Raw genomic sequence first — 26,811 nt, 5'->3', positions numbered from 1 at the left:
GAGGGATTCACGCCTTGCGGGTTGCTACGCAACAGCCGTCTTGTCACGCATGTGCGCGGTGCATAGTGGGAGTATCCGTGCGATGCTGAATCAGTGCAGGAGCGGAGGAGCAGAGGAGGCTGAAAATGGTGCAGCATCAACTAGGGGAAGAGGCGCAGTGGTCGCGCCAACGGAATTATGCGGCTCTCCTTAAACTCTCACTTTGAGATTTTACTCCGACGACAGAAGAACAGGTCAGTAGATAGTTTTTTTGTTTGCCAAAAGGTTTTTTTAAACAAAGCGCTGCTCAGTAGCAATCAGCTTGTCCCGTGTATGTTGGCACCTTGTCAATAGTGATGCTGCGCTGGCCCAGGTGCCCAACCGGGCACGCAAAAGCAAAATGTCACGGTCCTGACAAACTATTAAGGCACGCGGGCCCGAGTCAAAAATATAAACTAACCAATATTATTTATATATTATTTATGCTTAAGAAATCATGAATAATTTACATTACATGTCACATAATGCAGCTGTACGTCAACAGCTCACGTGGCCTGTCATTGGGAGATGTAGTTTTTCAGAAGTTACAATGACCAGTTCCGTTTATGTCTATTGTCTCATTGATGAACGACATATCCCAAAGTGCTTTTCGCTTCAGGCTCGAGCAGGGGAATGTGCTGATGATTGTTAGGCATTGCCCCAATGGACGGTGATTAAACGATGGTTTGGGGCGGGGCTTAGCCTTCAGGGCTCCTCATTGGATGAGACCCTGTTTGGGTGGGGTCCGTGCAGACGGATCCTTTTGGCACTGCGGAGAAAGAAGCTGAACTGAAGATGTCAAGAGACCGAGCCCACGCAGTCATGTGCTCCTGACATTTAGTTAGCTCAGAATAATGAAGTGCTCTCAGCAAATGCTTTATGCAAGAATGTCATCATCATTTTGTTAAATTGTAGGCTACGAGTTTTCCAGGCAAACAGGTGGAGAGCCTGCTGCATGATGAGACTGACGTCCTTTGATTTAATAATAAAGTCAGGTTTTTTGAATTAGGTGTCTTCCTGTGCATAAGATATTCAGCATAAAACACATTTAAATACATTTCAAACCACTGACTGAACATTATTAAATGATCTGCTAAGCATTAAGTTAGGCCTAGGCTATTGCAAAAAAGTGGTATAGAATATATAATTTTATTGTACAATGCTAAAAATTGTTTTAAAATAAAAAGTATGAATTACTTTATAATATATACTGTTACTATATATAACTGTTATACTTATATTTTTGCAAAAAATGTTTTTAGTACAAAAGTACAAATTAACTTATAATTTATGAATAAATAGGCATTCCCAAAATTCTTTGCATGATTGATTGAGTTGTTTAGATTTTATTTAGAGTTTGTTTGCTTATTTTTTAATCATCATGCTTTTTGTTGAAAGCTTATTTGTTACAAAGTGTTTATGGTTACCATAAAAGCTATTTTATGTAATGAAATATATTTTAGGGAGAGTAAAATACAGCGAACAATATGACGGTCTTTACCTTTTTATGTTTGTAAATGTTCTGGCGACCACAGCTGCCAGTTTTTACTACACATTGCCATAACATTACAGTACTATGCATTATTTAAATAAATTATACATTTATCTGACATTGAAGCATTTACCATACATGTATTTTTACCTTATATGTGTTTTTGTAAAATAAGTTGATATATATATTTTTTTCTGATGATATAATTATGAATAATTATGTATACTGAAATATCATGATTTGGTGTTCTGGATGTTAAGGGTGGAGAATAAGACGAGGTATTCCCTTAAATACCTACATGGCTATGCATTAACTTTCTCAGATGAAGGTGTCAGAAGAATTGTTAAGGTGAGAGTCTTTTCAGTTTTATTAGATCCATTTATAACCCATTGCATTCTTTAGAGAGAAATTTCAATATAGAAGGTGAGAGTTTAAGCATACAGAGTATGCGAATATAAACTGGAATCGCACTGGAAAAAATCGCTGTATCCATTTTTATATGGTTAAGTGCCTGTAACATTATGAGAGCGTGCTTAAGGGTGTAGTCCAGTTCTGACAGATAGGGCCTCTGTGTCTGACCGGCTCTAGTGGATACCTGATACTCTGCTGCAGACATTACAGAAATCTCGAAGAGGCGGTAGATTTTTTATTTTTTATTTTTTTCTTGTTCAGGGTCTTTGAATATGTGTGATTGTTTTCAGAATTCTCTGTTTTTGTAAACAACATGTTCAACAACGGTTTAAGAATGTTGGAATGAATGAAATGTACGTTATTTTGGCCAAATTTTTGCCTTTGTATGACCTTAAAAAGGGTTCATTGATTATGGAAAAAAGCCCAGGCCTAGATTATGACCTCCAGAGAAACATATGTCTGTTCCTTCTGGTGTCTGTATTGTATTCTTCATTCTGATAGACACAGTGCTATTTTTGTTGTTACTTGTCTTGCGTTGGATTGGTTTAGATACCTCTTTTGCGTTTAGAGCTTAAAGATGAATGTGTCAATTCATTATTATTTTAGGGGAATACTTTCATGTCAGGATTTAAACCAGGAAATACTCAGAAAGTTTAAGTAAAAAACAAATAAAAAGGTTATTATGAATGAATGAGGAATATGTAGGATAATTCATAATTTAAAAAAATAGCTGTTTCTATAATAGCTGTGACTCCACAGTGCAACATTTTAAAATGTTATATTGTGGCATGGTAGTTTAGCCATTGTGTGCTGTGTTTCAGGTAAATGGCAGGGTTTGGTAAAGTTCTGGCCAGCCGATGCAGTGCGTAGGGCCCGTTGTCCACGGCGACGAAAACATGAACGGGGCGGGGGAGCAGGTCGACATCTTGCCCCCCAACTGCTTGGTGAAAGAGCGCTGGAAAGTGGTGAGTGTGTGTTTGTCTCTATTCAGATGGGAGTGTGTTCATGGAATAAAGATGCCTAAAGTGTCTGTTCCCTTTGTTGCCTATAATCGCACATGACAAAATTCTCCAGATATGACAGCAGATTCTTTTAAAACAACTCAGTCTTCTCTCCAAAATTCTCCCTAACCATTTGGTTGTGGGCCAGTTCATAGCACTTCTCCTTCAAGCAGATCTCCTCAGAAATGATTTATGGCTGTTTTACTTTAATAATATCTTTGATGGGGATGGTGGTGGTCCGTAAAACAGAGTCTGACTCATTTGTTACTGGCTTAAACTTAATCCTGTCATAACTCATGTGATAAAGCATGTTTAAGTCAAGATTAATCGTTATGTTTAGCGCATGCTATAGAATTGTAATGCACAGAATTGAATTAAATCTTTCTTAGGTTTAGTAATACGCCCAGAGATCGGTACAGCTCGAATAACTACATTTTGTGATACAATTTATTGCATGTAAAACAAATCCAGCCTGTTACAATCCACAAAATCTTTTCTCTTCTGTGATTTTAACTGTTTTAGCTGAATTTGTCCTGTTTAGCTTAGGGGCTTACTCAGGTCATGTTCATTTACAATGTACATTAAAAATAAAGGTTCTTTATTGGCATCTTTGAATCCAAGAGGGAGCTTTAACATTCATTTTCATTGCACGTAAGGATCTTTATTTGTGGAAAAAAGGTTCTTTAGGTTATTAATACATTCTTTACAGAAATGTATTTGGGGAACCCAAAATGGTTCTTCTATGGGTTTACTTTGAAAACCATATTTGGAACCTTTTTTTTAAGAGGGTATATTGTGCGAGAACAAGCATGTGGAAGATGACACACAGGTTATATCAATGCTCTGCTATGACTGACCTTGCTATTGTTTGTGTATTCAGCTGAAGAAGATTGGGGGTGGAGGGTTCGGGGAGATATATGAGGCCCTCGACCTGTTGTCACGGGAGAATGTGGCTCTTAAAGTGGAATCCGCCCAACAGCCCAAACAAGTGCTAAAGATGGAGGTTGCTGTGCTAAAGAAGCTACAAGGTGAGGAGACTGAAAGGATGTGTATGTATTTAGTGTCATATTAGCTAATCAGTTAGCTTTTGGCAAACAGGACAGTTCATTGTGTCACTTGCAACATCATACTGTATGTGAGTTAAGCCAGCATCCATTTATCTCCAAGACACTTAGGGCCAGATTTACTAACAGCTTGCGCCAGTGCAAACCCTCTTTTGGCATTAAAAACTACTGTCAGTATTTACTAAAGACACGCAGGGAAAAATCAGTGCTGAAAAGGCAGGGACAGGGTTATTTTTGCAGCTGACCTTATTGCATATGCATTTGTAGGAGTTTCCCTTTTAGATGCATACATTTATGGGAGGAGAGTATTTAAATGAATTACGCAAGGTGAGATTTACTAAAGTTTGTTTGCGCCATAGACAGTAAAAGAAATGGATCCCATGGATTTCGACGGAGAAGACTGAAGCCTGATTATTGCACTTCCTGTCTGATATCTGAGCAACTGCGCAGGCTCAAATTGAGCTTAACGACAGTCTGACAGTTGTAAATCTTCTAGTAGCTGTGCCAAGACAAATCACCTAATTCCTCAAAAACGTTGAAATATTTTGTCCCATTGATTTTATGGACTCTCTATCTATGGGCTTCTCCCTTGACTTTGTGGCCCCATGTCCCCCCGATTGCCTCATAGACAGTAAAAGATTGCCTGCGAGGTTCTCCTCCTGTCTATACGGTAATGTCTCTATTGTGCGACAGAAAGTTGCATGGTTATGACTATGGGGCCGTAACGTAAGATACAAAGTAATGGAGCCTTTTATACATTGTCGTGTTCCTTTAGAAATAAATAATGGACAAATGAAGTCTTTGGACGACTCAGATGTAAAGTTATTCGCTGTCAAAGTGACGCCAAAATGAATGGGAGTCAATGGAATGCTAACAGCAGGTGAAGTTCTGCTACAATTGCGGCTCCCGCCAGGCTTCAGTTTCCGGCTGATGGATTACCCCCTTGGTTTGCGCTAGTCAATTTACTGGTGTTTACGCCATTATTTAACCCCCTCAAAAAAGCTTGGTAGATTGTGTTGGTCATTATGGAAATGATCCGCTTGCATCTGTGTTCTTTCATTTGCTCATCATCGGTAGATCATGTGCAGAACTTTCCACTCCCATTGTGCTTCAATGGGATTGCACTCTCACACTAATTTGCCCTATTAAAGTCCCTGTAGAGGCAATTATAAAAAAAAAAAAATCTAAACACATTATAAATGTTAGAAATGTATTGCTAAATCATATTACAAAGACTGTGAACTGTGAAGTACTGAATTGTGGAGTTAGACCATTAAACAGTTTTTCACCTTTGCTATTTTCCGGATTTATTGGGCGGGGCTAAAACAAAGCTCGATGACGCACTGGCGCTAAATCGCGAGTTACTGTCAGTACTATTTTTAGTTACTATACAGCCTACAATTTGCTTTTTTGTTGTTGCTTTTTCCACATTTATTTGTATATTTTAATTGTTTAATAAAGGGGCAAAAGTCATAAACAAATATCTGAAAATTAGTCTATATATATATATATATATATACATATATATATAAAGATATCGCGCAGCATTTGGTGTACAGTTCAAATTAAAATTTTGGTGTTCAGCTTTGTTTTAAAAATACAACAACCGGTCATTTTCCATTTTGCAATTACTGGTTAAAGCTGCAGTCCATTTGCGAATTTATCAACTTTACGTGTGTTGTACTTCAACACCCTTGACACGGCACAGCGTGGATGAACACAATGTTTGAGGAGAGTGTGAGGCTGTCAGTCACCGCGCCGATGTGGATGGCATTCAGAATCACAGATTACTCTTTTTAGAAGTATGACCAACATAAGAATTTTCATCTGAACTAGTAAGAAACGTCCACTTTTGTTCTGGTTCTGACATAGCAGTAAATCGCGCTGATTAAATCTAACAATTTTTGGAATGACTTATCGCGAGAGGAAAAAAAAACATTTTAGTCGCATAACATCTGTTATTAGAAACACTGTCATTTCACAATAGTTTTTTATTGACATTTAAAAAAAACGCAAAAGTTTTGCGCAAATCTGTAATGGAAACGCGCCTCACCTAATATCACCGCCGGCTGCTTTCCCGCGAGTGGGCGTGGTTTCAGCGCAGGCAGCGGACACGCCCCCAGCTTTTGAGAGCAGAGAGTAATACTCTTTTTTTCAAGATTTTTATAGTTTATTTTATGTACTTGCCGGCTTTTTTAATATGTGACAGTTCATCTGTTGTTAATATGCCCATCATAATGTTTTCAGATGTGCACATATGAAACAAACACAGACACACACTGTGACTTTCATGCCTGTCAAGGCAGTTAGCTTCAGCTGTAGTTCAAGCATACCACTGGGAGTCTGTATGACTAATGAGCGTGAAGAACTGAAGGAAAGTGGGATTACCACACTTTTTCTCCCTCCCTCTCTTTTTTGCTGCTCCCATATGTCTTTATAACCTTCATGGAGGACATGCTGGAATTCCAAATGTCACCGCCTCTGTCTGTACCTGCCTGCTGAATGTGCTTCGTATGTTTGAATTTGTGAAAAAGCTGTAATATGTGTGATTTCAGTGTAATATCTATGACATTACTACCTTCATTTCTTGTGCAGGAAAGAATCATGTTTGCAAATTTATTGGATGTGGAAGAAATGACAAGTTCAATTACGTTGTCATGCAGTTGCAGGTACAGTATTTTTTTAAACTTCTTTTTTAAGTGTGTGTGTGTGTGTGTGTGAAAGAAATTGCAGCTCATTCTCTCTTTCTTTAGGGAAGGAATCTGGCTGATCTCAGGAGGAGTCAGCCTAGAGGGACGTTCAGTATGAGCTCGACTCTACGGTTGGGGAAACAGATCCTGGAGTCCATTGAAGCCATTCACTCTGTGGGCTTCCTGCACCGAGACATTAAACCTGTACATCTCATTGTTTCCATCTCTTCTCTTTCCCAATCCATTTACCTGGCTTCTGCCAACTGATTCTGGTCTCCCTCTCTTATCCTTAGTCTAATTTTGCCATGGGCCGATTGCCGTCTACCTGTAGGAAGTGTTACATGCTGGACTTTGGTTTGGCACGACAGTACACTAATACAAATGGGGAGGTGCGGCCAGTAAGTATTGCTTTTGCTTTATTTTGTGGTACATTCTTCTTCCCTTTTTATATTCTCTCAAATACTATTTGTGTTAGTTTTTAAATGTTTTTATTTTTATTTTATTTTCAATGGAAATAGCTAAAAAATGACCTATTAAGCAATATTTTTCACATTTGTTTCTTGCATGTGCAGATTTTATATTTAGTTGTGATGCTTTATGTTTCAGGAGTTATTTCTAGGGATGCAACGATATCACATTTCTGGCCAATTCCATTAAAGGGTTAGTTCACCCAAAAAAAAAAAAAATGATCACACTATTTATTCACCCTCAAGCCATCCTAGGTGTATATGACTTTCTTCTTTCAGCAAAACACAATCGGAGTTATATTAAAAAATATCCTGGTTCTTCCATGCTGGGAGTGAATAGAGATTTTGAAGCCAAAAAAAAGTGCATCCATCCTTCATAATAGTAATTCGAATGGCTCCAGTGGGTTCATGTATCATGCATCCCTATTTATTTATTTTATTTGCCTTTCACTAATAAATGTTATTATTTGTATGTTTGAATTCATTTTTATGTTTCACTTTTCTCAGTTTTGTTTTGCAGTTCTATTTTGGCTCTCATGTTGAATCGCATGCTCCCCCGCCAAAGATGTTTGTCCCTGTTACCATAGCGACTGTCATATTGTGAGTTTTCCAAAATTTTGGAAAGATTCCTTCCTTACCCTCTGAAGGCTTAGAAATGACAAAATCCTCCCTAATGGTTGTGCCCTTAAATTTCAAATGGTGAATCCTGCAACATACCCCTTTGGGCATATCCACACAACCCTGCCATACCTTCTCATACTGTACCTGCATCCTGCACCTTAACTATCTATATGTATGAAACTTCCTGTGTCTTCAATTAATTGGACTCAATCAGGCCAAGAATCCCAAAAAGATCAAAAAGTTATGAAAAGTAGCTATAAATAATTCCTGTCGCTTCACCTTTCATTAAATTTCCTTTCCATGTTTGCTTTGTTTTGATTGTTTATTTACTTATTCCAACCAAAGTGTTAAAGTATAAAATGAAAGTGATATGAATTCTTATTATGAGACTCTTTTAAATGTTCTGTTTTAGCCCAGGACGGTGGCTGGGTTCAGAGGAACAGTACGCTATGCTTCCATTAACGCTCATAAAAACAAGGTAAGTGTAGTGTCAGCTTCAGAGAGAACACAATTCAAACATAATCATGAAACATGTTCATTTGGCTTTATGCATTACTGTATCAAAACTGTATGATTCTTGGCCAGAATAAGATACAATGAGATTGAGTTTTTTTTAAAGGTCCCATTACTATGAGTTCCCCTAGCCTGTATTATGGTCCTCCAGTGGCTAGAAATTTAAATCAGTGTAAACCGAGCTTTGGCTGTCTTTCTCTGCCTTTGAGAATATGAAAGCTCAGACGGGCTCATCTTGAATCTCCTCTGTATGACATCATACTGGGGAAAGATAACCTCCCCTTTCTCTGCTTTGCCCTGCCAGAGAATTTGGCTCGCCCTGAGAATTCCTTGAGAGATATCATGGCTTGCAAACGAGTGAAGCATGGCAGTTGATCAGTGTTCGGATGTACAAATGAACACAAAATTATTTTTTAGTTCCTTCATCCGAGCCTCTGAAGAAACAATGCGGGTTAAATATTTTTCTCTGGAAATGCGACACAACTTCTCAAAGTTTTGTATGGTCCAAACATTTTGGCGACGACTGTTTCCTCAAGTTAGGCCAATACAGAACTGGCCTGAAACTCTGAAAATAAATCGATCGAGCTACCAAGCAACAATTTCTGAGGTGTAATTTAGCCTAATATTTCAAGTTCAGTTAATCTCTCTCTCAACATCGTTCAATACTGTTTATGCATCAGTAAGTCAAGCCAGTGGTGACCAAAATATCAACTTGATCAAAGAACAATCTTTAGAGTTTATCTGGACAACTCGTTATGAAATCAATTGCGCACGTTACACTGCACAAAGAAGCTCTTACTGTACAGTATGTTCATCATCGAAAGCATTAGAGAGAGCAGAAACTGCATTGCAATGATAAAATATTCATTCTCGCGATCAACAGACTGTCATCAGCTTGCTCAATGCTCATCACGGCAACATTTTATGTTATGTTTAGCTATTTCATATGCAAGCATGTCAGCCAATCACAGCAGTGGCCAGTTACACTGAATCCCACAGCAGACACGCCCCTTCAAACAGAGCGTTCAAATCAGAGGCTAAAATCAGGCTAGGAAAAAAACCTTTTAACTAAATTAACTAAAAATACTACCATTACAAGGGAAACATTATAAAATAATAAAATAACCCCATGTCATGGGACCTTTAAAGACCAATTTTTTCCCCTTCTTAACAGGAAATGGGTCGTCATGATGATTTGTGGTCGCTGTTTTATATGCTGGTAGAGTTTACTGTTGGGCAGTTACCATGGCGTAAAATAAAAGATAAGGTAAGACATTAGCCAGGGATTATGAAGAAAATGGAACTGAATTGAGTGAATTAACACTTGTTGTACTCAGTCTTAAGAGCTTTTGTTTAAAATATTTAAAGCTTTCAGAGTTGTTAATTGTGTCTGTAATGTGTGTCTGGTGAACAGGAGCAGGTGGGACAGATTAAAGAGCGCTATGAGCACAGGATGTTGTTGAAACACATGCCTGCTGAGTTTCATGTTTTCTATGACCATGTACTGGATTTGGATTATTTCACCAAACCTGATTATCAGGTAAACCCTTCACACACACCTCTAATCACCCACTTCCTATGCTCTTACCTCCTCATTGAATTTTTGTGTGTGTTTGGCAACAATTAGTCATACCAACTGCTAGATGTTTGTACATAGTTTAATGAGCATATTGATTCAATTTGGGAAAGATTTTTTGTGGTCGTCAGAGAAAAAAAAAATTGAAGGAATATATATAGTGACAGTAAAAACATTTATAATGTTACAAAACATTTTTCTTCAAATAAATGCTGTTCTTTAAAACTTTCTATTCATCAAAGAAAAATAATTGGTTTCCACAAAAATATTCAGCAGCACCACTTTTGTAAGAGCACTGATAGTAAGAGTTGAGCATCAAATCAGCGTAATTGAATGATTTCTGAAGGATTATGTGACTAATGATGCTGAAAATTCAGCCATAACAGGAATACATCACAATTTACAATATATTAAAACAATTATACTGTATTTTTAATCAAATACCTGTAACTGAAACCTTGATCAGCATTAGAGACTACATTACAATTACATTAGAAAAATATGTGTACAGACCATATGTACAGACCATATGTCTGTATGTATGTGTGTATTTAATGTGTATATATATATATATATATATATATATATGTATATGTATGTATGTATGTATACACACACACAGCATATACAAATGTATTATTTTATGTAACCACTTTGAATAAAAAAGTAAAAGTCTTTCTTTTCTTCTTCCTGGTCTAGTTGCTAATGTCAGTATTTGAAAACAGCATGAAAGAGAGGGTGATAACAGAAAATGAGCCGTATGATTGGGAAAAATCTGGAACAGATACGGCCCTCCCCACCAGCACACACACACCACCTCAACAAAACACACGGCAAACTGCTGCCATCGTGGGGTAAGATTACGCTTACCACACTATCAGACTATTTCCACAATGGGATGGGATTCTGGACTCCGAAATGAAACTGGATTGACTCTGTTTTGACTTTGAAATGATTGTGATTCTTATATAGCTTTGAATGATATGTCTTTGAATTGTCTCTCTCAGGGTGGTGAATGTGACACTGGTAACTGGTGAATTACCGAGGGAAAACACTGATGATGTTCTGCAAGATGAACAATTAATTGAAGATGACCAAGAGAACGCCCCACCTGCTTTGATACCCAGGAGGCCTAGCGAACCTGCTCCAGCCCCACCTGCTGGTGAAGGATGGGATGAAACTGACTTCAATCGTAACAAACTCAGGATCAGCATCAGTAAGGTACATTTATTTATGTATAATCCCCAATTATTCAAAAATTCTAATTAGTTCTAAACATCAATTAAGTGTTTAAAATGGCTTTTCCTCCTAGACACAAGTAGCATCAGAAGATGGGGAAGAGCCTGGCGTTGGAGGGAGGTCAGTTTCCCCAGCGAGGGGTGGAGAAGCAGACGCTCAGGCCCGTCCTCCAAGATACCGGAGAGTAAACAGCCCAGAATCAGACCGCCTGTCTGCTGCAGAGGATAGAGGAGATGGTGGTGATAGACGGTAAAATTTATCACTCTATTCCTCTGGCTGACATTTAGCCTTCTAAAGGTTACTCGACCTCATGTGTATTATTCGTAATGAAAGCGTTCAAAAGTGGCTTTCTGAGAAAAAATAATGTAAGGTTTTTGATTTGTACCATAACATTCTTCTCTGACATTTCGGGTGGCCTCTGGGAATTTACTTAAAGGAAAGTGCATGCTTGTCTTATTATGGAAACATATGGCATTTTTAAGATCAAAATGGCTTGGGATGCCAAAAACATTTCTTAGGAAAAGTTAAATTAAAGATTAATGCAGTTTTTAATGGGTATAATGAAATATAATCTTAAGATATATTTTTTTCAACCCTTTTTGTTGACATTTCTGACTAATCAGAAATTTCTGACATTTCTGGTGGTAGGTAAGATTTGTTTCTTAGTTTCTTAATATTCTTTAGTGTCTTGTGCTTCTCTTAAGCTACATACATTTTTTGAATGTATGTAACATTGTGAAATATTAATACATTTTTAAAATAACAGTTGTCTTTTTTAATGTAATTTATTCCTGTGATGGCAAAGCTGAATTTACAGCAGTGTCACTTGATCCTTCAGAAATCAGTCTAATATGGTGATTTAGTGAATATTGAATATAAATAAAAAAAACAGTAGTACTCTGTAGTTAAATACTTTTAAATATATAGTTGTTCAGTTGATTCTGTGCCTTAGTCTTTGTGTTTTTTGTGGCAGCTCTCGTTTGGACATGCTGGGTTCTCCATCCAGGCACGTCTATTCTTCCCAGCCTGCTCAGATGTTCTCTTTAGATGCAGGACAGGGAGAAAGACTGGCCAGTGGCCGCCATGATGTCTCTGCAGACGGTGACCAGGAGGCCCACAGCAATGCCTTCATCCGCTCAGTCCCGCTGGCAGAAGAGGAGGACTTTGACAGCAGGGAGTGGGTGATGATTGATAAAGAAACTGAGTTGAAAGACTTCCATCCTGGGGCAGAGCCCACCACCTCAGGCACCACAGATGAGGAACCAGAGGAATTGCGCCCTCTTGAGGACCATGAGGAGAGACGAAGGAGAGGAGCGGTGCATGGGATGGGTGGAGCTGAGGCTGTTGTACGACCCAAAACTCAACGTGGGATGATGATTGTAGCAGAGGAGCAGGGGCTGGGACCAAGCCCCGCCCATTCACCTTGTCACTCGTTGCCTCAAACCTGCCCAAGAAGGAGGGAGTCGGAGCCGTTCGGACCTGATGGCCCGGTAAGTCACACCTGAGTGTTTTTGTGTGGGCAAGTGTGTAGGAACCTTATCACTTTATACTGTATGTTTGATGATCTTTAGCACCCTGATAACAGCTTTTTGAAAGCTTAAAGGGATAGTTCACCCAAAAATGAAAATTCTGTCATCATTTACTCACCCTCGTGTTGTTTCAAACCCATAAGACTTTGGTTAATCTTCACAACATAAATTAAGATGTTTTTAATGAAACCTGAGATGTTACTTTCACTCCATTGAAAGGCCAGGTAACCATAACTTTAAAGATCCAAAAAGGTTAAGGCGTCATAAAACAAATCTATATTAATCAAGCGGTTTCATCCAAACCTTGTGAAGAAATATGGAGAAATGATCGCTTTATATGATTTTACAGAATAATTTAGGATGAACAGATTCAAATTAATTTTAATGTATTGTTTTTCATGCATCACGCACACATGAGAACCAAGCTTGTGACTCGTGAATTTATGTGAATAAAAGCCTAAATAGAATCTGTTCATTATAAGTGATCATATGTCATCATTAGACTTGGATGAAACTACTCGATTCATATGGATTCATTTTATAGCCATTTTTGGATCATTTAAATTTTGTTTACTTGGCTTTTCAAAGCTGGAACAGAAATCTCTCAGGTTTAATTTGTTTTTTGAAGATCAACCAAATCTTTTGGGTTTGGAACAACATGAAGGTGTTTTTCGGTTGACCTATCATTTTAAGTCTAGTTTGAAATATAATTTATTGCATGTTATCGTTTTATCACTTGCCATTGGTCTGCTAGTACATGCTTGTTTTCAACAGTCTACATGAATTTACTACACAGCTCAGAGTGAAATAGGATATTCAACAACAACAAAAATTACTATAGAAAATGGGATGAAAGGATTGTCATTTCAGTGGAAGAGCAATTTTTATGTTTTACTTTTTGTTATTTATTTGTTATTTAGGCTTTTTAGAATAACACAATGAATAGATCAAATTAATAGTTTACTTTATAAAAAGTAAATATGGCCATTTTTGATTTCATGTTGTCTTTAAAAGCCTTTAAGAGAAAGACTACATGCTTCTAAGGACCCAACACCTGTCTAATTTATGGCTGTACTCTGTACACTGGCATAGATTTAATTATTGTTGAGAAAATGTCATGTTCAAGACTGAATTATTGTTTTTTGGTCGATGAGGTTTTACAATGTGTTTGAAAAAAATATCTTCAGCTCAATAAGGCTGCATTTATTTAAAAAAAAAAATATTATTACAATTAAAAACAGTTTTCTATTTTAATATATTTTAAAATGTAATTTATTCCTGTGATACAAAGCAGCATTTTTCAATAAATAAATAATAGTAATAATAATTGTGTATTCATAATCAGCCTGTCGGGGTTGTATTCACTATAACCACCTCGCTATACTTAACAAATAACAAACAAAACCTGTTTTAACAAGATTCGGTGAACTTTCTGACATTGTGAAAGTCATTTGCTGTAACCACAAATACCCCTTACTGGGTGCTCTAGTGTGTGTGTCTGTGTGTGTGTATTAGGATATACTACTAGCATTTGCTCCTAGCTGCTGAATATTTTAATAATGTCATTACCAGTACAAGAAAGTCTCATTTAAGATAGCTACTGATCACTTGTATAGCAAGATAATTAGCATACATTGTTAGTATATGAGTGTTTGTATGTCCCCATTATGTATATGTGAGTGTGTAATCATAAGGGTTTGTGTTGAGTTGCATATTTTAGGGTTCTATGGTTTGTGTGCGCGCGTGCGTGTGTGTGTTTGTGTGTGTGTGTGTGTGTGTGTGTGTTTGTGCACATTATGCTCAACAGTTTACAGCCAAGCTTAGTTTGCTCATTGGTCATACGGTCACCGTGATTTTGCCAAGTAAGACATGTTCCTGGATCAACATATTTAGTTGATCCTGGAACATCATTTCTATCTGAAAATGTGTATCTTTACTCCTAATCCTAACCCTCAGAGGAAAATGATAGGTGAATAACATTGATATAGAAGCACCTAACCCTGGTTGTAAGCCTAAACATGACATTAATCTTGTCCCCAAAAATCTGATTGGTTGATCGGAATGTTGTTCCAGAATCAACAAAGACGTTGATCAAGAAACATGTTGTACTTGGTGAAATCACGTTCACCTTGGTGGTCCAGGGGTCTGGCTCCTTCACAACATGTAGAACATACATTCACTCACACCTAAGCTTAATCAAGCCTGTCTTTAGCGTTTAGACAGATGTGGGCTGGTCTTGTCCTCTGAACGAGTTACAGCACATCTATGTGTTTGTACCACCCATTTGATATAATGTATCGTATATCACTTGTTTTTTATTGGTGTGCTTTTGTGTGCGCATCACACACCACACACACAAAAAAAGACAAAAAACACGATTTTTTTCAATACTTCGCGTTTTAGTTTTTCCTCAGCCTGATTCCTCTTTTCCTCCACTCTTATTGGTCTTTTTCAGTTGGAGGAGGACAGGCCACACCCACATCACTCATTCCCGAGGCCCGCCCATTTGAGAAGACTGGCGTCGTACGTGTTTTCCTCCAATACCATGGACACGGAGCACTTCCCCCACGACCCCGCCCTTGGGGCAGCGGCCATTCAGCGCAGCCGCTCAGCTGAAAGCAGCCCCGCCCACCGCCACGCCCATCGCAGACACATGCCCCTGTTGCAGGGCAGCCCCAGAGCCCGGCATTCTGTACTAAATATACCACGCCTACACATTCAGCAAATGCTGGCCAAACTTATGAACAAGACATGATTCACCCACCATCTACGTACACAGATGCACACGTGTGGTGCCGTTTTAATAGAAGAGGAGTATGGTGCCCGCTTTTGTGCCCATAGATGAAAAAAAAAATAATAATCAGTTGGAAAGCTTGGGCAATAAACTTGGACTGTGATTGTGAGATCCGTGTGCATGTGTGAGAGATTGTGTGTGTGTGTGTGTGTGTCAGTGAGATTTGAGATCCCCTCTAGCTACACTGAAATGTGGTATTGGATATTTTAAATTCAAAGGTTCACCCTAAAATTACAATTGTGTTATCATTTGTTCCAACCCCTATTTCTTTTGTGGAACTCAAAAGATGATATTTTGAAAAATGTCCGAAAGTCAGTGCTGTTTTTGGACCATATTGTTCTTCATTGCATGGACGAAACCAAATATCCGTTTTAATGTTCCACAGAAGACAGAAATTCATACAGGTTTGGAATGACATGATGACAGAATAGTCATTTTTGGGTGAATTTTCCCCTTACTTGGGACAATTGGAGAAAGATTCTCCAAAACAAAGCAATTCAATGCTGTAAGATGTATTTACTCATGAAGACACTGTACACTAAATATTTTGTAAAAAACAAAAACGAAAAAAAAAAAAAAACCACATTTTTATGATGTTTGCAGAGCTGCTGGTGTCAGTTGGAACAGGCACATAATATAATTTTTTGTTGTTGTTGTTGGCCTCTTAGAATCTCATAACACCATCGTGTTCTGTGTAAGAGGACAGATGTGAGGCAGGCCGATAGTGTGATTGTGTTTTCAATGTTGAATGTCGGCCAAAAGCAGTTACTTAAAAAGGGTGTGTTCACCTGCTGTGATAGGACACTAGAAGGACAGTGAGTGCTTGCTAAGCTATTTTTGCACAGTCTGTTCGCATCAATAAGATCTCAGCACATTTAGAACCTGTCAAATGCCACAACATGCACCTCCAGGCGGGATGAATGGCTTTCTTAAGCAAGCATGACAGAATTTGAACTGATGGATCTCTTTATATAGATTCTTAGATTCTTGAGGATCTTTCGTAGCCGAGAGAAAATGTGACATTAATCATATAAAGCATATGCAGGGTTCAAAGGCTTTGGACCTATAAAATAATGCAGTTGCTTGGATCCTCTGGCATTTCAAGGAGAGTGTTTTCAATTTGTAGAAGAGAAAATGAGTAAAGAAAGACAGAGAGAATGAGTTGTGTGTACACATGTCCAATGTGTGAGTAATAGGCCTGAATTAAATGCTTTGCATAGATAAAAGTATGTGGACACACATTTCTATTTAATGAATTTGGATGTTTCAGCTACATCTTTCACTAACAAGGCTGCATTTGGTCTACTTTTTTATCCCCTTCCCTCCGTTTACACGGATTGTGCATCATTGCTTACGTTGCGTGATTGCCCACTACTGGAGGAACCCTTGCAATGTGTTTAAATGCAATACTCCTTCTTCTTTTTCTTGTTCCCCTTCTTCTTCTTAATTTTCCGCACTGATAGAGGAAAGTCTGAACAATCACAACAGCTTAGAGTCTTTAACTTAATCCCTCTAGCGCCACCAACTGTCCAAATTTGCACTCACATTTATGCTAATAATGTTTGAACATTAAGGGCTAGAAACAAAACTAAAATATCCGCCATTTTGAATTTTCCAGAAAACCTACTTTTGCGAACTCCTCCTAGACTTTGTTTTTCACCAAATTTGAGTTCGATGTCGGCAAAAAGTTGTGGATTTAGTGTCAATAGATAAAACCATTTTCGTATTCTGCATCAATGAATTTGATGGCATAATTCCAAACTGTATCTGAGGCTGTATCTCTGGAAAAGATTTGACATATTGACAATATGTGTGTAACTGTCACTCAAGACTGACCACGCAAGTTGGTGTCAGTGCCACCTATTGGACAACAGTTATAAGCAATTATGTTATTGTATTTATGGGCTTTGAACAATTTTGCTTAAAACCGTCTACATGGTCTATGGATCTGCCTGAAACATACATATTGTGTAGATTTACCCCCTTGGTCAAAATCAAGGAGACGATTGCCTGTCCAAATAAACTTCGCTCACCCAGTTGACAAAGTTGAATGCACAATGGCTATGGGGATCCCCTAGAGGGGAAGTGTTTAGGGATTTCACGAGTATATGTCTAAAAGTGGAGTTAAACGCAGCCCAGGTATACAGCCGTTCAATCTCCTCCTAAACATTTTTAGGAAAATGGCCATGTTTTCAAAAATGATATGCTTAACAATTGAATTTCGGTTTGGTGTGTGTTTACATACTTTTGTCCATGTAGATAAATTGTGATATCACATTTGTCTTCCATATTAGCTATAAAAAGATATTTAAAGTCAGTATTACAGAAACATATGCATATTGCTTTCAGAGAGAGGGATATTAGGTTCTATGTGAACTTAAGCAGTGTTTGTCTGTGGGCAAGAAAGACATAAACAACATCCTCTATGTCAAGACATCTGACTAATAGTTAAGAAATTTAAAAAGTTCTGGAATAGAGATATATTAAATATATTATATATCAAAGTGCAATAGAAGTCAATGCAATAGAAGCGTAAAAGGAAGACTGAGCCTCTTTCTTTGGTTTTGTCACACATGCATTAGTGGTTTGATGCACACATGGAGACAATTGAACTTGACTATAATTTATCATTCAGCAAATGAATGTTGCCATTTTTGTTCCTGGGCCTAGACTTGACATACTACGTTAGTGTTTAAAATCACAATAGTCACATAAATCAATGCATAAAGCTTTTGAATGCAGAAGGGGAGTATCGGTGTCATAGAAATTAGATCACATATTGTGTAGTAATCAGGCACGATGCAATAACCTGACAAGTGTTGCGTTTTTTTTTTTACATACATAAATACATATTAATGTTTATTAATGTTCTGAATTAGCTTTTATTTTTATATTTTGTCATTTTTATTTAACTTATATTTTTTTGTTATTTTAGAACTTCAACTATTATTTAGTTAGTTATTATTTCAATAACATTTCTAATTTTTAATAGTTTTTTTTTTTAAATTTTAGTTAACAATAAAACACTTTTTCTGATGGTTGGTTGTGCCTGGTTAGCGCACATGAAAATTAAGTAGCATTCACACATTATTGAAATTATCGCTTTTTCCTCTGGCCTCAGTTCAGTCGAGATATACACATATCTGTTGGGAGATTGATTGTTTGTCAGTGTATTAATGTTTCAATTAAAATTGCCATGCTGTAGAAATGCTATATGACTCAATGCTGGATATCAATGTATATTCGAACCATCTTGCTGAAGATGTAGAATTTTTTCTTAAACTATAATTTGCCTCGCTGGGCCAACACCAAAAAAACACATGAATAAAGACAAATGTCATTATTTATGTAATATTGGTTTGGAACTCAGTGTTCATAGCAGTTGGCTCCTGGCATCTGTGCTGCTTTGCTTTGGGTGTTTTAATGCAATTTACACCAACCACTGTTTATCTGGATTCACCAATGCACTGTAATGTGTATGTTCAGAAGAGTTTGTAGTCTGAATTGTGTGAAACAGCTGATCCAAATGTCTTCCTAATGGAGAAGAGTAGCACAGATTTGAATGACTGTACATATGTATACAAAAGCTCGGCTGTAAAAGAACGCAGGTTTTTATTTGTTATGCAGGATAATGGTACTGGTGATAGTAATGATTTTTGCATCCCAAAGATAGTTAATTGATGAGGTATCAAATACACTACTATTTAAAAGTTTGGGGTAGACAATATTTTTTACGTTTTTGAAAGAAGTCTCTAATAGTCACCCAGGCTGCATTTATTTGACCAAAAATATAGTAAAAACAGTAATATTTTGAAAAGATTAACAGTTTTCTTTTTTATTATATTGTAATGGTAACTGAATTTTCTGTAGCCATTTCCCAATGTCACAGGATCCATCAGAAAATCTCTTTTTTTTTCTTTTTCATCAGAAATGATTCTAATTTGCTGATTTGGTGCTCAAGAAACATTTCTTATTATTATCAATGTTGAAAACAGTTGTGCTGCTTGATATTTTTGTGGAAACCATGATACATTTTTGGGATTTTTTGATAAATAAGTAGTTCAAAAGAACAGCATTCATTTAAAAAAAAAAATATTTTGTAACTTTATAAATGTATTTACTTTACATTTTGATCAATTTAATGTATTCATTCTAAATAAAAGTTTTCATTTGTTTTTTAAAAAAAATTCCCAAACTGACCCAAACTTTTAAAAGGTAGTAATTATACACATTTGATCAGATTTATCATCTTTACATTTATTAGATTTATTAATTTAATCTTGACAAGACAAATATCTTTTTATTGGTAATTTAAATTCTGTAAATTTCTTATAAAGAACTTAATTGCCCATGGAAATGTAGTGTATCCAAGCTGATAAAGATTTAAAGAGTCCTTTTTTTTTTTTTTTTACAGCATGAGATAACATGTTCAGATTTTAAGGAAGGTTGGAGGAAGTTTCACAATTTCTTCTCTGCTTTGCGAGACTGTAAATAATGATGTCCATTACTTCTGAATCTTACTGTTGTTACATGTACCATGTTTTATGCTAAATTCATTATAAGCCGAACAGCTTTTCATTGCAGTCCTGCTTCATGTCATTCAACATTCATGACCTCTCACATTCTCTGTCTCTAACTGGGTCAATCTTTGAGCTTGTCTGAACTCCCTAGAGACAAACCTTGAGCTCCAAGCAGCGTGAAACAGCATTTAGCAACGTCTATTTGTATAGAAAAATGTTGAAATGTATTCTTTTATCTATTTAATAACGTGCTGGGACAAGTCTAAAACCATGTAGATGGCTTCTCACACATCAGTATTGTTATGAAGAAATTTTAAGAAATTTTATGAGTCAAAATTTATATCAGACTTTTTATTGCTGATAAATGTCACGCGTCATCATCAGCTAATCCCAGACCTGCTCATAGAAGTGTTACATGTGTGAATCAGGGTCAAATTTCAACTGCAAGAGTCTTTCACAAATTTAGCTAGTGCAATAAACACCATAGGGACTATATAGTAGACTTAATAATATTATGTACAAGCATGTTTTTTGGGCTTTTGTAAAAGTATAAGTCTTTGGACAGATAGCTGAACATGCTGCTGTACTAACACTAACATTCCTCTTTCTCATTCGCTCTGTGTGTGTCCATTGCTGTACATACTGTTGGCTGAGCACTGTCTTTGAGTCTACACTTGAAATCACAAATGGGCTAAATCGTTTAAAAAATATTACACTGTAAAATGGACTTTTGTGCCTTTTTAACTATGTATGTCATTCTAAAAAGACAATCCTGCAAAGCTTGTATACAACCAAATCACAAGTAAATAATCTGAAAAATGACTAAATTGTGGTCTCTTCTCTCACAATGTGGTCCAAAATTGTATCTGTATTTTATTATGCATATAAAATTATATTTTTAATTACTTTATATATATATATATATATATATATATATATATATATTAGTTGTAATCAAAATTATTCAACCACCATTGCAAACCGCATGCGTTAAGTGCGCGCCTTACTACCTGTTGCCACCAAGTCTTGCTGCAGATATTTTGTTGTGACGAGCGTTAGTGCATTCGCTTTTTGTATCCTGTTCCTTGTTTGGGAAGGGAGATGATCCCTTCTCTTAACCGTTTGGACCATTCTATTGACTTACGTAACATACAGTCAAACATGACACTCAACAAACCTAGCCAGTTCAGATATTTCATGTGTTCTAGCTCAAGCAAACCTGGTGCAACTAATGAAGCTCTTGATTAGTTACATCTCGTGTGCTTTAGAGACAACAGACAACTGTTTTGCAGATTTGTGCTGTTTTGAGGGATTGTGTTCAGGAATAATTTTGAGTTGCATTTTCTGTTGAATTTGGGGTAACCCCATAGCTGAGCTATTTTCAATTGCTTTTGTTTGATTTGTTCATTGCAAACAGCTTAATGTCTGTAGATTTTGTATATAAATTAATACTTTTATTCAGCAAGGATGCATTAAATTGATCAAAAGTTCATTTTGTATTATAATTTTCAAAATTAGGAAATTTTGAACTTTTGATCAATTGAATGATACATTTTTGATCAATTTCAATACATACTTCCATTCATGATACTTTTATTCACCAATAATGCATTAAATTGATCAAAAATGAAGCGCAGCGTTAGTTCTGGCAGGTCACATCAGTCAAGCTTGCTTACCCTAATTAATTACCCTCCTCCATCCCCAGCTCCTCCTCTCATCCAGTCAGGGCTTGGCCTTCTGATATTCCTCTTCGATTCAGACTCATTTTTCTTGAATCATGTTGTACATTACATTATTGAACGTTAATGATTCCTGCAATACATTTATGTTGGTTCTGTTCTGTTTACCCTAAGGGGGGTTATTGCTGCTGTCCCTGCTCTTGTCCTTGCTAGGCTGCAGGGAGTTCTTGTCCAGAACAGAACCATACCACCAATCCAAACTGTATGCTGATTTTCAATCATCTTTGATGATAGTGGTCCTTACAGGAGTTGTATATGAAATTGCATTAAGCATTAAATTGATCAAAACATTTTTTATCTAATACTAATACTAATTTGAATTTGTCCAGCTCTTTTAACATTACTTCACTCATTTCTTTTTTTCTTGCATTGTTACAGGAGACCACGGTGGCTGAACCTTCGCCGTCGTCCTCTCAGATGCGTATGAAGCGAGTTGACTTTGTGTCCGGCGTGTTAATGTTTGACGATCTCAGAGAGGAGGGTGCAAAGATTGGAAGTTCTGGCAGTGACGGAAGCCCGCGCAGTAGTGAGGGAAGTCCAGAGGGCGCTGCGTCTACTCTACTTGCCCCCGCCCACCGGGACCACGACCAGGAAGAGGGCTCACGCACGCTGGTGCTTGTGTCTGCTGGTAACGGGCAAGTCTCACCTGGAGACGGGCAGGGAACACTCGCCGCATTGACACCACAGGGAGAGCGGCCCGTACCAGAAGAATCCGAACCCGGTACTCTTTCCTCCGTTGTTAGGTCTGAGCCCAGACCTATCATCATGACATCTGCAGCTGTAATCACCAGCGGTTCTTGCTCGCCACCTTTCACCAAGGTGGAACGCACTTTCATCCACATTGCTGAGACAACACATCTCAATGTCATGACAGCCAGACATCGCCCGCCTGGACTGGATGAGTTGATACCTAAGTGTGAGGCGACGGGTGGAGAGAAAGAGGAGAGGGAAGGGGTCAGTGAGCAAGAGCAAAAGGAAAGCAACAGAGAAAGGATTACAGTAGAACAGGAAGATGATGAAAGGAAAAAAGAAGAAAGTGAAGCTGAGAATGGCAGACAGGCTGAAGAAAAAGTGAATGAAAGTGGCAGAGAGGAAGCAGAGACTGTGTTTTTAGCTGAGTCACATGACCATCCAGAGACTGCATCCATTGAGGAGGAAGTCTCCAGAGAAATCAAAATGGAAGACGGACCAGAAGGTGTCGTGCCAGAAGTAGACCTGCAAAGGGAACAGGAGCAGGAAGAGTGTCAATCTCCGCCCCCTGAACACAACAGAGATACAGAGGTGGAGGATGAGAAGGACATGTCTCCACCAGAGGGGGAGTCACCCAATAGAAAGCCACTCCCACAGAGGCGGAGCCGTATTCCAGTTCTTATGTCGGAGGAGGAAACGGGCTCAGACAAGTCATCGCAGAGTCAGGAACAGTTGCAGAGAACTCGCAAAAGCCGACAACAACAGCTGGCCCGCCTCGTTCTGGAGCGTAATCAAACACATCTGATTCGTTCTCGCTCCGCCTCCTCGCCCTCCACGACACTCTCAACCACTGCATCTGAGGATGAAACCCACCAATCAGACGACTCTAAGAGAGGAGAAAGAGGAGCAGATGGGAGAATTAGGAGCAGAATCCCTCGGCCAGTCACACCCATCAGGGGGTCTTCCGACCAAATGGGGGGCACGACCCTCCTGCAAACCCAGAGATCTGTGTCTTTCATTCAGTACAGGTTGGTGGAACTGAATTGCAATTTAGAAGTCATTAATTTGAATCTACACTACCAGTTAAATGTTATTTTCTTATAAACCTTTCCTTATGGATGTGTGTTTGTGATATATGGATTTATATATCGGTCAAATATTAAATGTGCCTGCCAGAACCGATAGACTTGTGGGCAGTGCAATTTGAATCCCATCTCTTGATCCACTATATTATATAAAAAAAAATGGCAAAAATAAATATTTTATAAATTAAAGAAATATACATGTATCAAAATTATATATATATATATATATAAATTATATATCAATTATTTGTTAAAGCTGGACCTTTTTTTTGTGTTAATACATAATTCCCTTACTCCATGGGAAAAAAATATATAAAAGAGTAAAATAAACGATATATAGTATAATATAGCACATACATAGTATAACAAAACATATATATATAGGCTATATATTGTACTATTTTTTTTAAGCTGGACCTTTTTTTAATACATAATTCCCTAAAACTATAAAAGAGTAAAAAAAAAATAGTTTAACAAAATTGAATGAATGATAAATATATATAACAAAATAATTATTAGCTGTAGCTGTATGATTCTCTCCTGGTTCAACAGTACACTCTAATTGTGGGTTATAAAAAAATACAAACTGTATATAAAAATACACAAAATATATAGCTACTTTTATATTTTAGGACAGAGGCACTTTCTTGAAATTTCTTGCTCATAATGTGAAATGTAAAATTGTGAAAACGGAACCTCAGATTTAGCTTGGCACAAATTTACTGACAAACTATGCGAGGAAAATTATACAGACTATCCTATAATAGCTCTGAGTGATATGACTCATTTTTTCCTCTCTCCAACAGAACCAAAAGTTATGTCAATCCCAGGATTCAAAAGTCTGCAAGTCTGCACACAAATATCCATCAGCAGCCACCTAAACCTCAGCTCCGCCCCTCTAAAACACTTCCACCCCGTCCTCCATCTTCAGGCCCCTCCCACTCACAGGGAAGTCGGACCGCCACACGTGCTATTACTCGTACCTTAACTCTTAATTCCACTCGAAGCATTAGCACCTCCCCTCGGAGCCACGGCACCTCTCGCACCGACAGCCCCTCGCCTCAGCGCATTCGCCGACAGCCTATAGCCAATGAAACGCAACGACAGCCCCAGCAGCCCAGACCTCCTTGCCCGTCGCAGTCCAAATCCAAACCTCAGGACTCCACCCCCAAAAAGAGCAAAACCCACCCATCAACCTCATCTCAAAAAGCGAAGAAAGACCCGCCGGACACTAAGACTACTAGGAGATAATTACAATGCATCGAATGACTTAATTCCTCCAGATGATCTTCATCCTCAGCAACATCATCACAATCACAATCATCAGTGTTGGACTGCACCTCTCACAACACACAACAGATTCAACCAAACATGTTCGCTATTCAGCCAAGTGACTGCAGCAGCTACTGAAATACCTCTGATGAGGAGAACCTCTGACATTTATTCACACAGTAAGTGTACAAAACTGTGTGAGGGGAGAGCGAGTTGTCATTAATGAAGTGTGTTGGACTGATGAACACACCTCATATGCCTTAAACCTGCAAAGGAAATAATTGCTGCCGTCACAACAAAGCTTCCACAGGCTCTATCCTTCCGTCCATGGCGCTAATCCGCACTATCATGTTCAATAATACAATCAATCACATTGTACAAGTTAGAACCGGGTTTTACTGCAGCTTTAACGCTTTTAAATACATGCCATTTATTTTATTTGAATATCACTTCCCAAACTGTTCTTGAATAACATCACAATATCAGAAACTGGAAAAAAGAATAGCTTTATTTAAACTTAAAAACCTAATCAAATGTCCCAAATGTACTGATTACTTATCTAGTTGGTGTTTGGGACAGCCTTTTATATCAACTCAAGTCAATTACTGTGTGCTAAAATTTGTATTTATCTCAAACGTAATTATAATAATCATATGGTAGTTCTGTGCAGAATATGCGGGGGGACAAATGTCATATGATAGATAAATGTGGTATTAATACCTAAATTTAATCTTAATGACTAACATTGCTGCTACAGTTTGATGTCAATCATATATAATCATCTTGGCCCCGCCAACTGTCTGTGTTTCTCTCTCTGATCAATCCATCCGTGACACTCGTCTGCTAAATTTATTTATAACCGGATCCCGGACCAGCGGTATGCATTTGGAAATGCATTTTTTGTTTATTGTCTTTTGCAAAACTGTAGATAATGTAAGCAGTACTTTTGAAAAACAAATTTATATTTTTGTTCCAAAAAAACAACAACAAAAGTTTAATGGATGAAAATAGGATTAACTTAGTTGCATTTTTCTCAGTCTCAGACTGATCTGTATGCAACTTTTATAGTTCAAAAAACACTGGAGGAAGCCGAGTGAAGGTCTAAGAGAACATCAAAGCTTCTCAAAAATCACACACACCGAGTATGTGTGTTAAAGCAGCATGTCTGGGGTGTGTAAATGTACTCTAGGATGTTATTTTTTATGTAGTACTGCTACTCCCGAGTGTCTACAGCATGTGTTCAAAGGCCGGTAATCTGACGTGGAGTTTAAATGACTAATTAAGGTGCTATAAGAGTTTTCCTTCATGCCTGCTCTAGTCATTGGTGTTTTTCCCCATCCTGTGCTTGGAATAAAACCCGAATATCCATGAAGAGGGGAACAAATCTCCTTAGTGCACACTAGCCAGTGTTATTTGTGAGTTAACTTAAAGGGAGTGCTAGATTTGAACCATGCCCCATTGCAAAACCATTGCATGCTGTTGTTTGGATGAAATAAAAGGAAAATACTCTCTGCTGTATGTTCCAGAATGTTCCATCCGCAGAGAACTTTAAAGACTCTGCTCTTAGATATGAGGAAAGACATCTTCTCGTGGTTGGTCATCTCTCTTCAGAGTGTCGCTTAAAGAGAAATTGCATGAATTTGTTTCACAAATCATGACTGACTAACTTATACTAAGGAGCAACCTTTCTGAGTTGTAGAATTAAAAATTATTACAAATTATCAATGATGCCATTCAATAAATGCAAGTTTCATCACTGTTTCGGTTTTTGGTTTTGTATCTTTCTTTTTTTTTTCAGAAAAGAATAGTGGATGTTCTGCATGGGGAATCTGCATGTCCTAGCTGTTGTGAAAGTAAGAGTTCATTGAGTATCATCTGCACAAGAAGTGAGCAATAACAGAGAAGCCAGAATCATCTTTGATCTTAGTGTTCTTCCGACAAGTTCAGGCATTACTGGTTCAAGATGTTTCTGTTAACCATTCCACCAATTATTAATAACAGTGGTAAAGCAATAGGCTATAAAACGTTTGGGCTGCATTTATTTGTTCATAAATATAATGAAAACAGTAATATTGTGAAATATAAATGCA

At 37.6% G+C, this 26,811-nt stretch overlaps 1 protein-coding gene across 2 annotated transcripts; it reads left to right on the top strand.

Moving 5' to 3' along the window:
• Positions 1-67: 67 nt before the first annotated feature.
• ttbk1b (tau tubulin kinase 1b) lies at positions 68-26,480 on the top strand. Of its 2 annotated transcripts, XM_039669799.2 has the most exons (15): positions 68-233; positions 2,743-2,886; positions 3,803-3,950; positions 6,582-6,655; positions 6,740-6,880; positions 6,970-7,074; positions 8,177-8,242; positions 9,452-9,544; positions 9,692-9,817; positions 10,553-10,707; positions 10,861-11,074; positions 11,166-11,341; positions 12,066-12,582; positions 22,053-23,392; positions 24,256-26,480. In XM_039669799.2, the coding sequence occupies exons 2-15, from the start codon at positions 2,779-2,781 to the stop codon at positions 24,698-24,700; spliced, it is 3,708 nt and encodes a 1,235-aa protein (XP_039525733.2). In that variant the 5' UTR covers positions 68-233; positions 2,743-2,778; the 3' UTR covers positions 24,701-26,480. The 2 variants fall into 2 exon arrangements, with proteins under 2 accessions (XP_039525733.2, XP_088976446.1); XM_089120320.1 differs by lacking the exons at positions 68-233; positions 2,743-2,886; positions 3,803-3,950; ... (1 more) ...; positions 6,740-6,880; positions 6,970-7,074 and adding an exon at positions 7,675-7,743.
• The last annotated feature ends 331 nt before the right edge of the window (positions 26,481-26,811 follow it).

Source organism: Pimephales promelas, chromosome 15, assembly GCF_988280905.1.
Source record: "Pimephales promelas chromosome 15, fPimPro1.hap1.1, whole genome shotgun sequence".
In the NCBI taxonomy this organism is placed as follows: domain Eukaryota; kingdom Metazoa; phylum Chordata; class Actinopteri; order Cypriniformes; family Leuciscidae; genus Pimephales; species Pimephales promelas.
The sequence above is the reverse complement of the archived record's forward strand: the minus strand, read 5'-3'. Positions and strand labels throughout refer to the sequence as shown.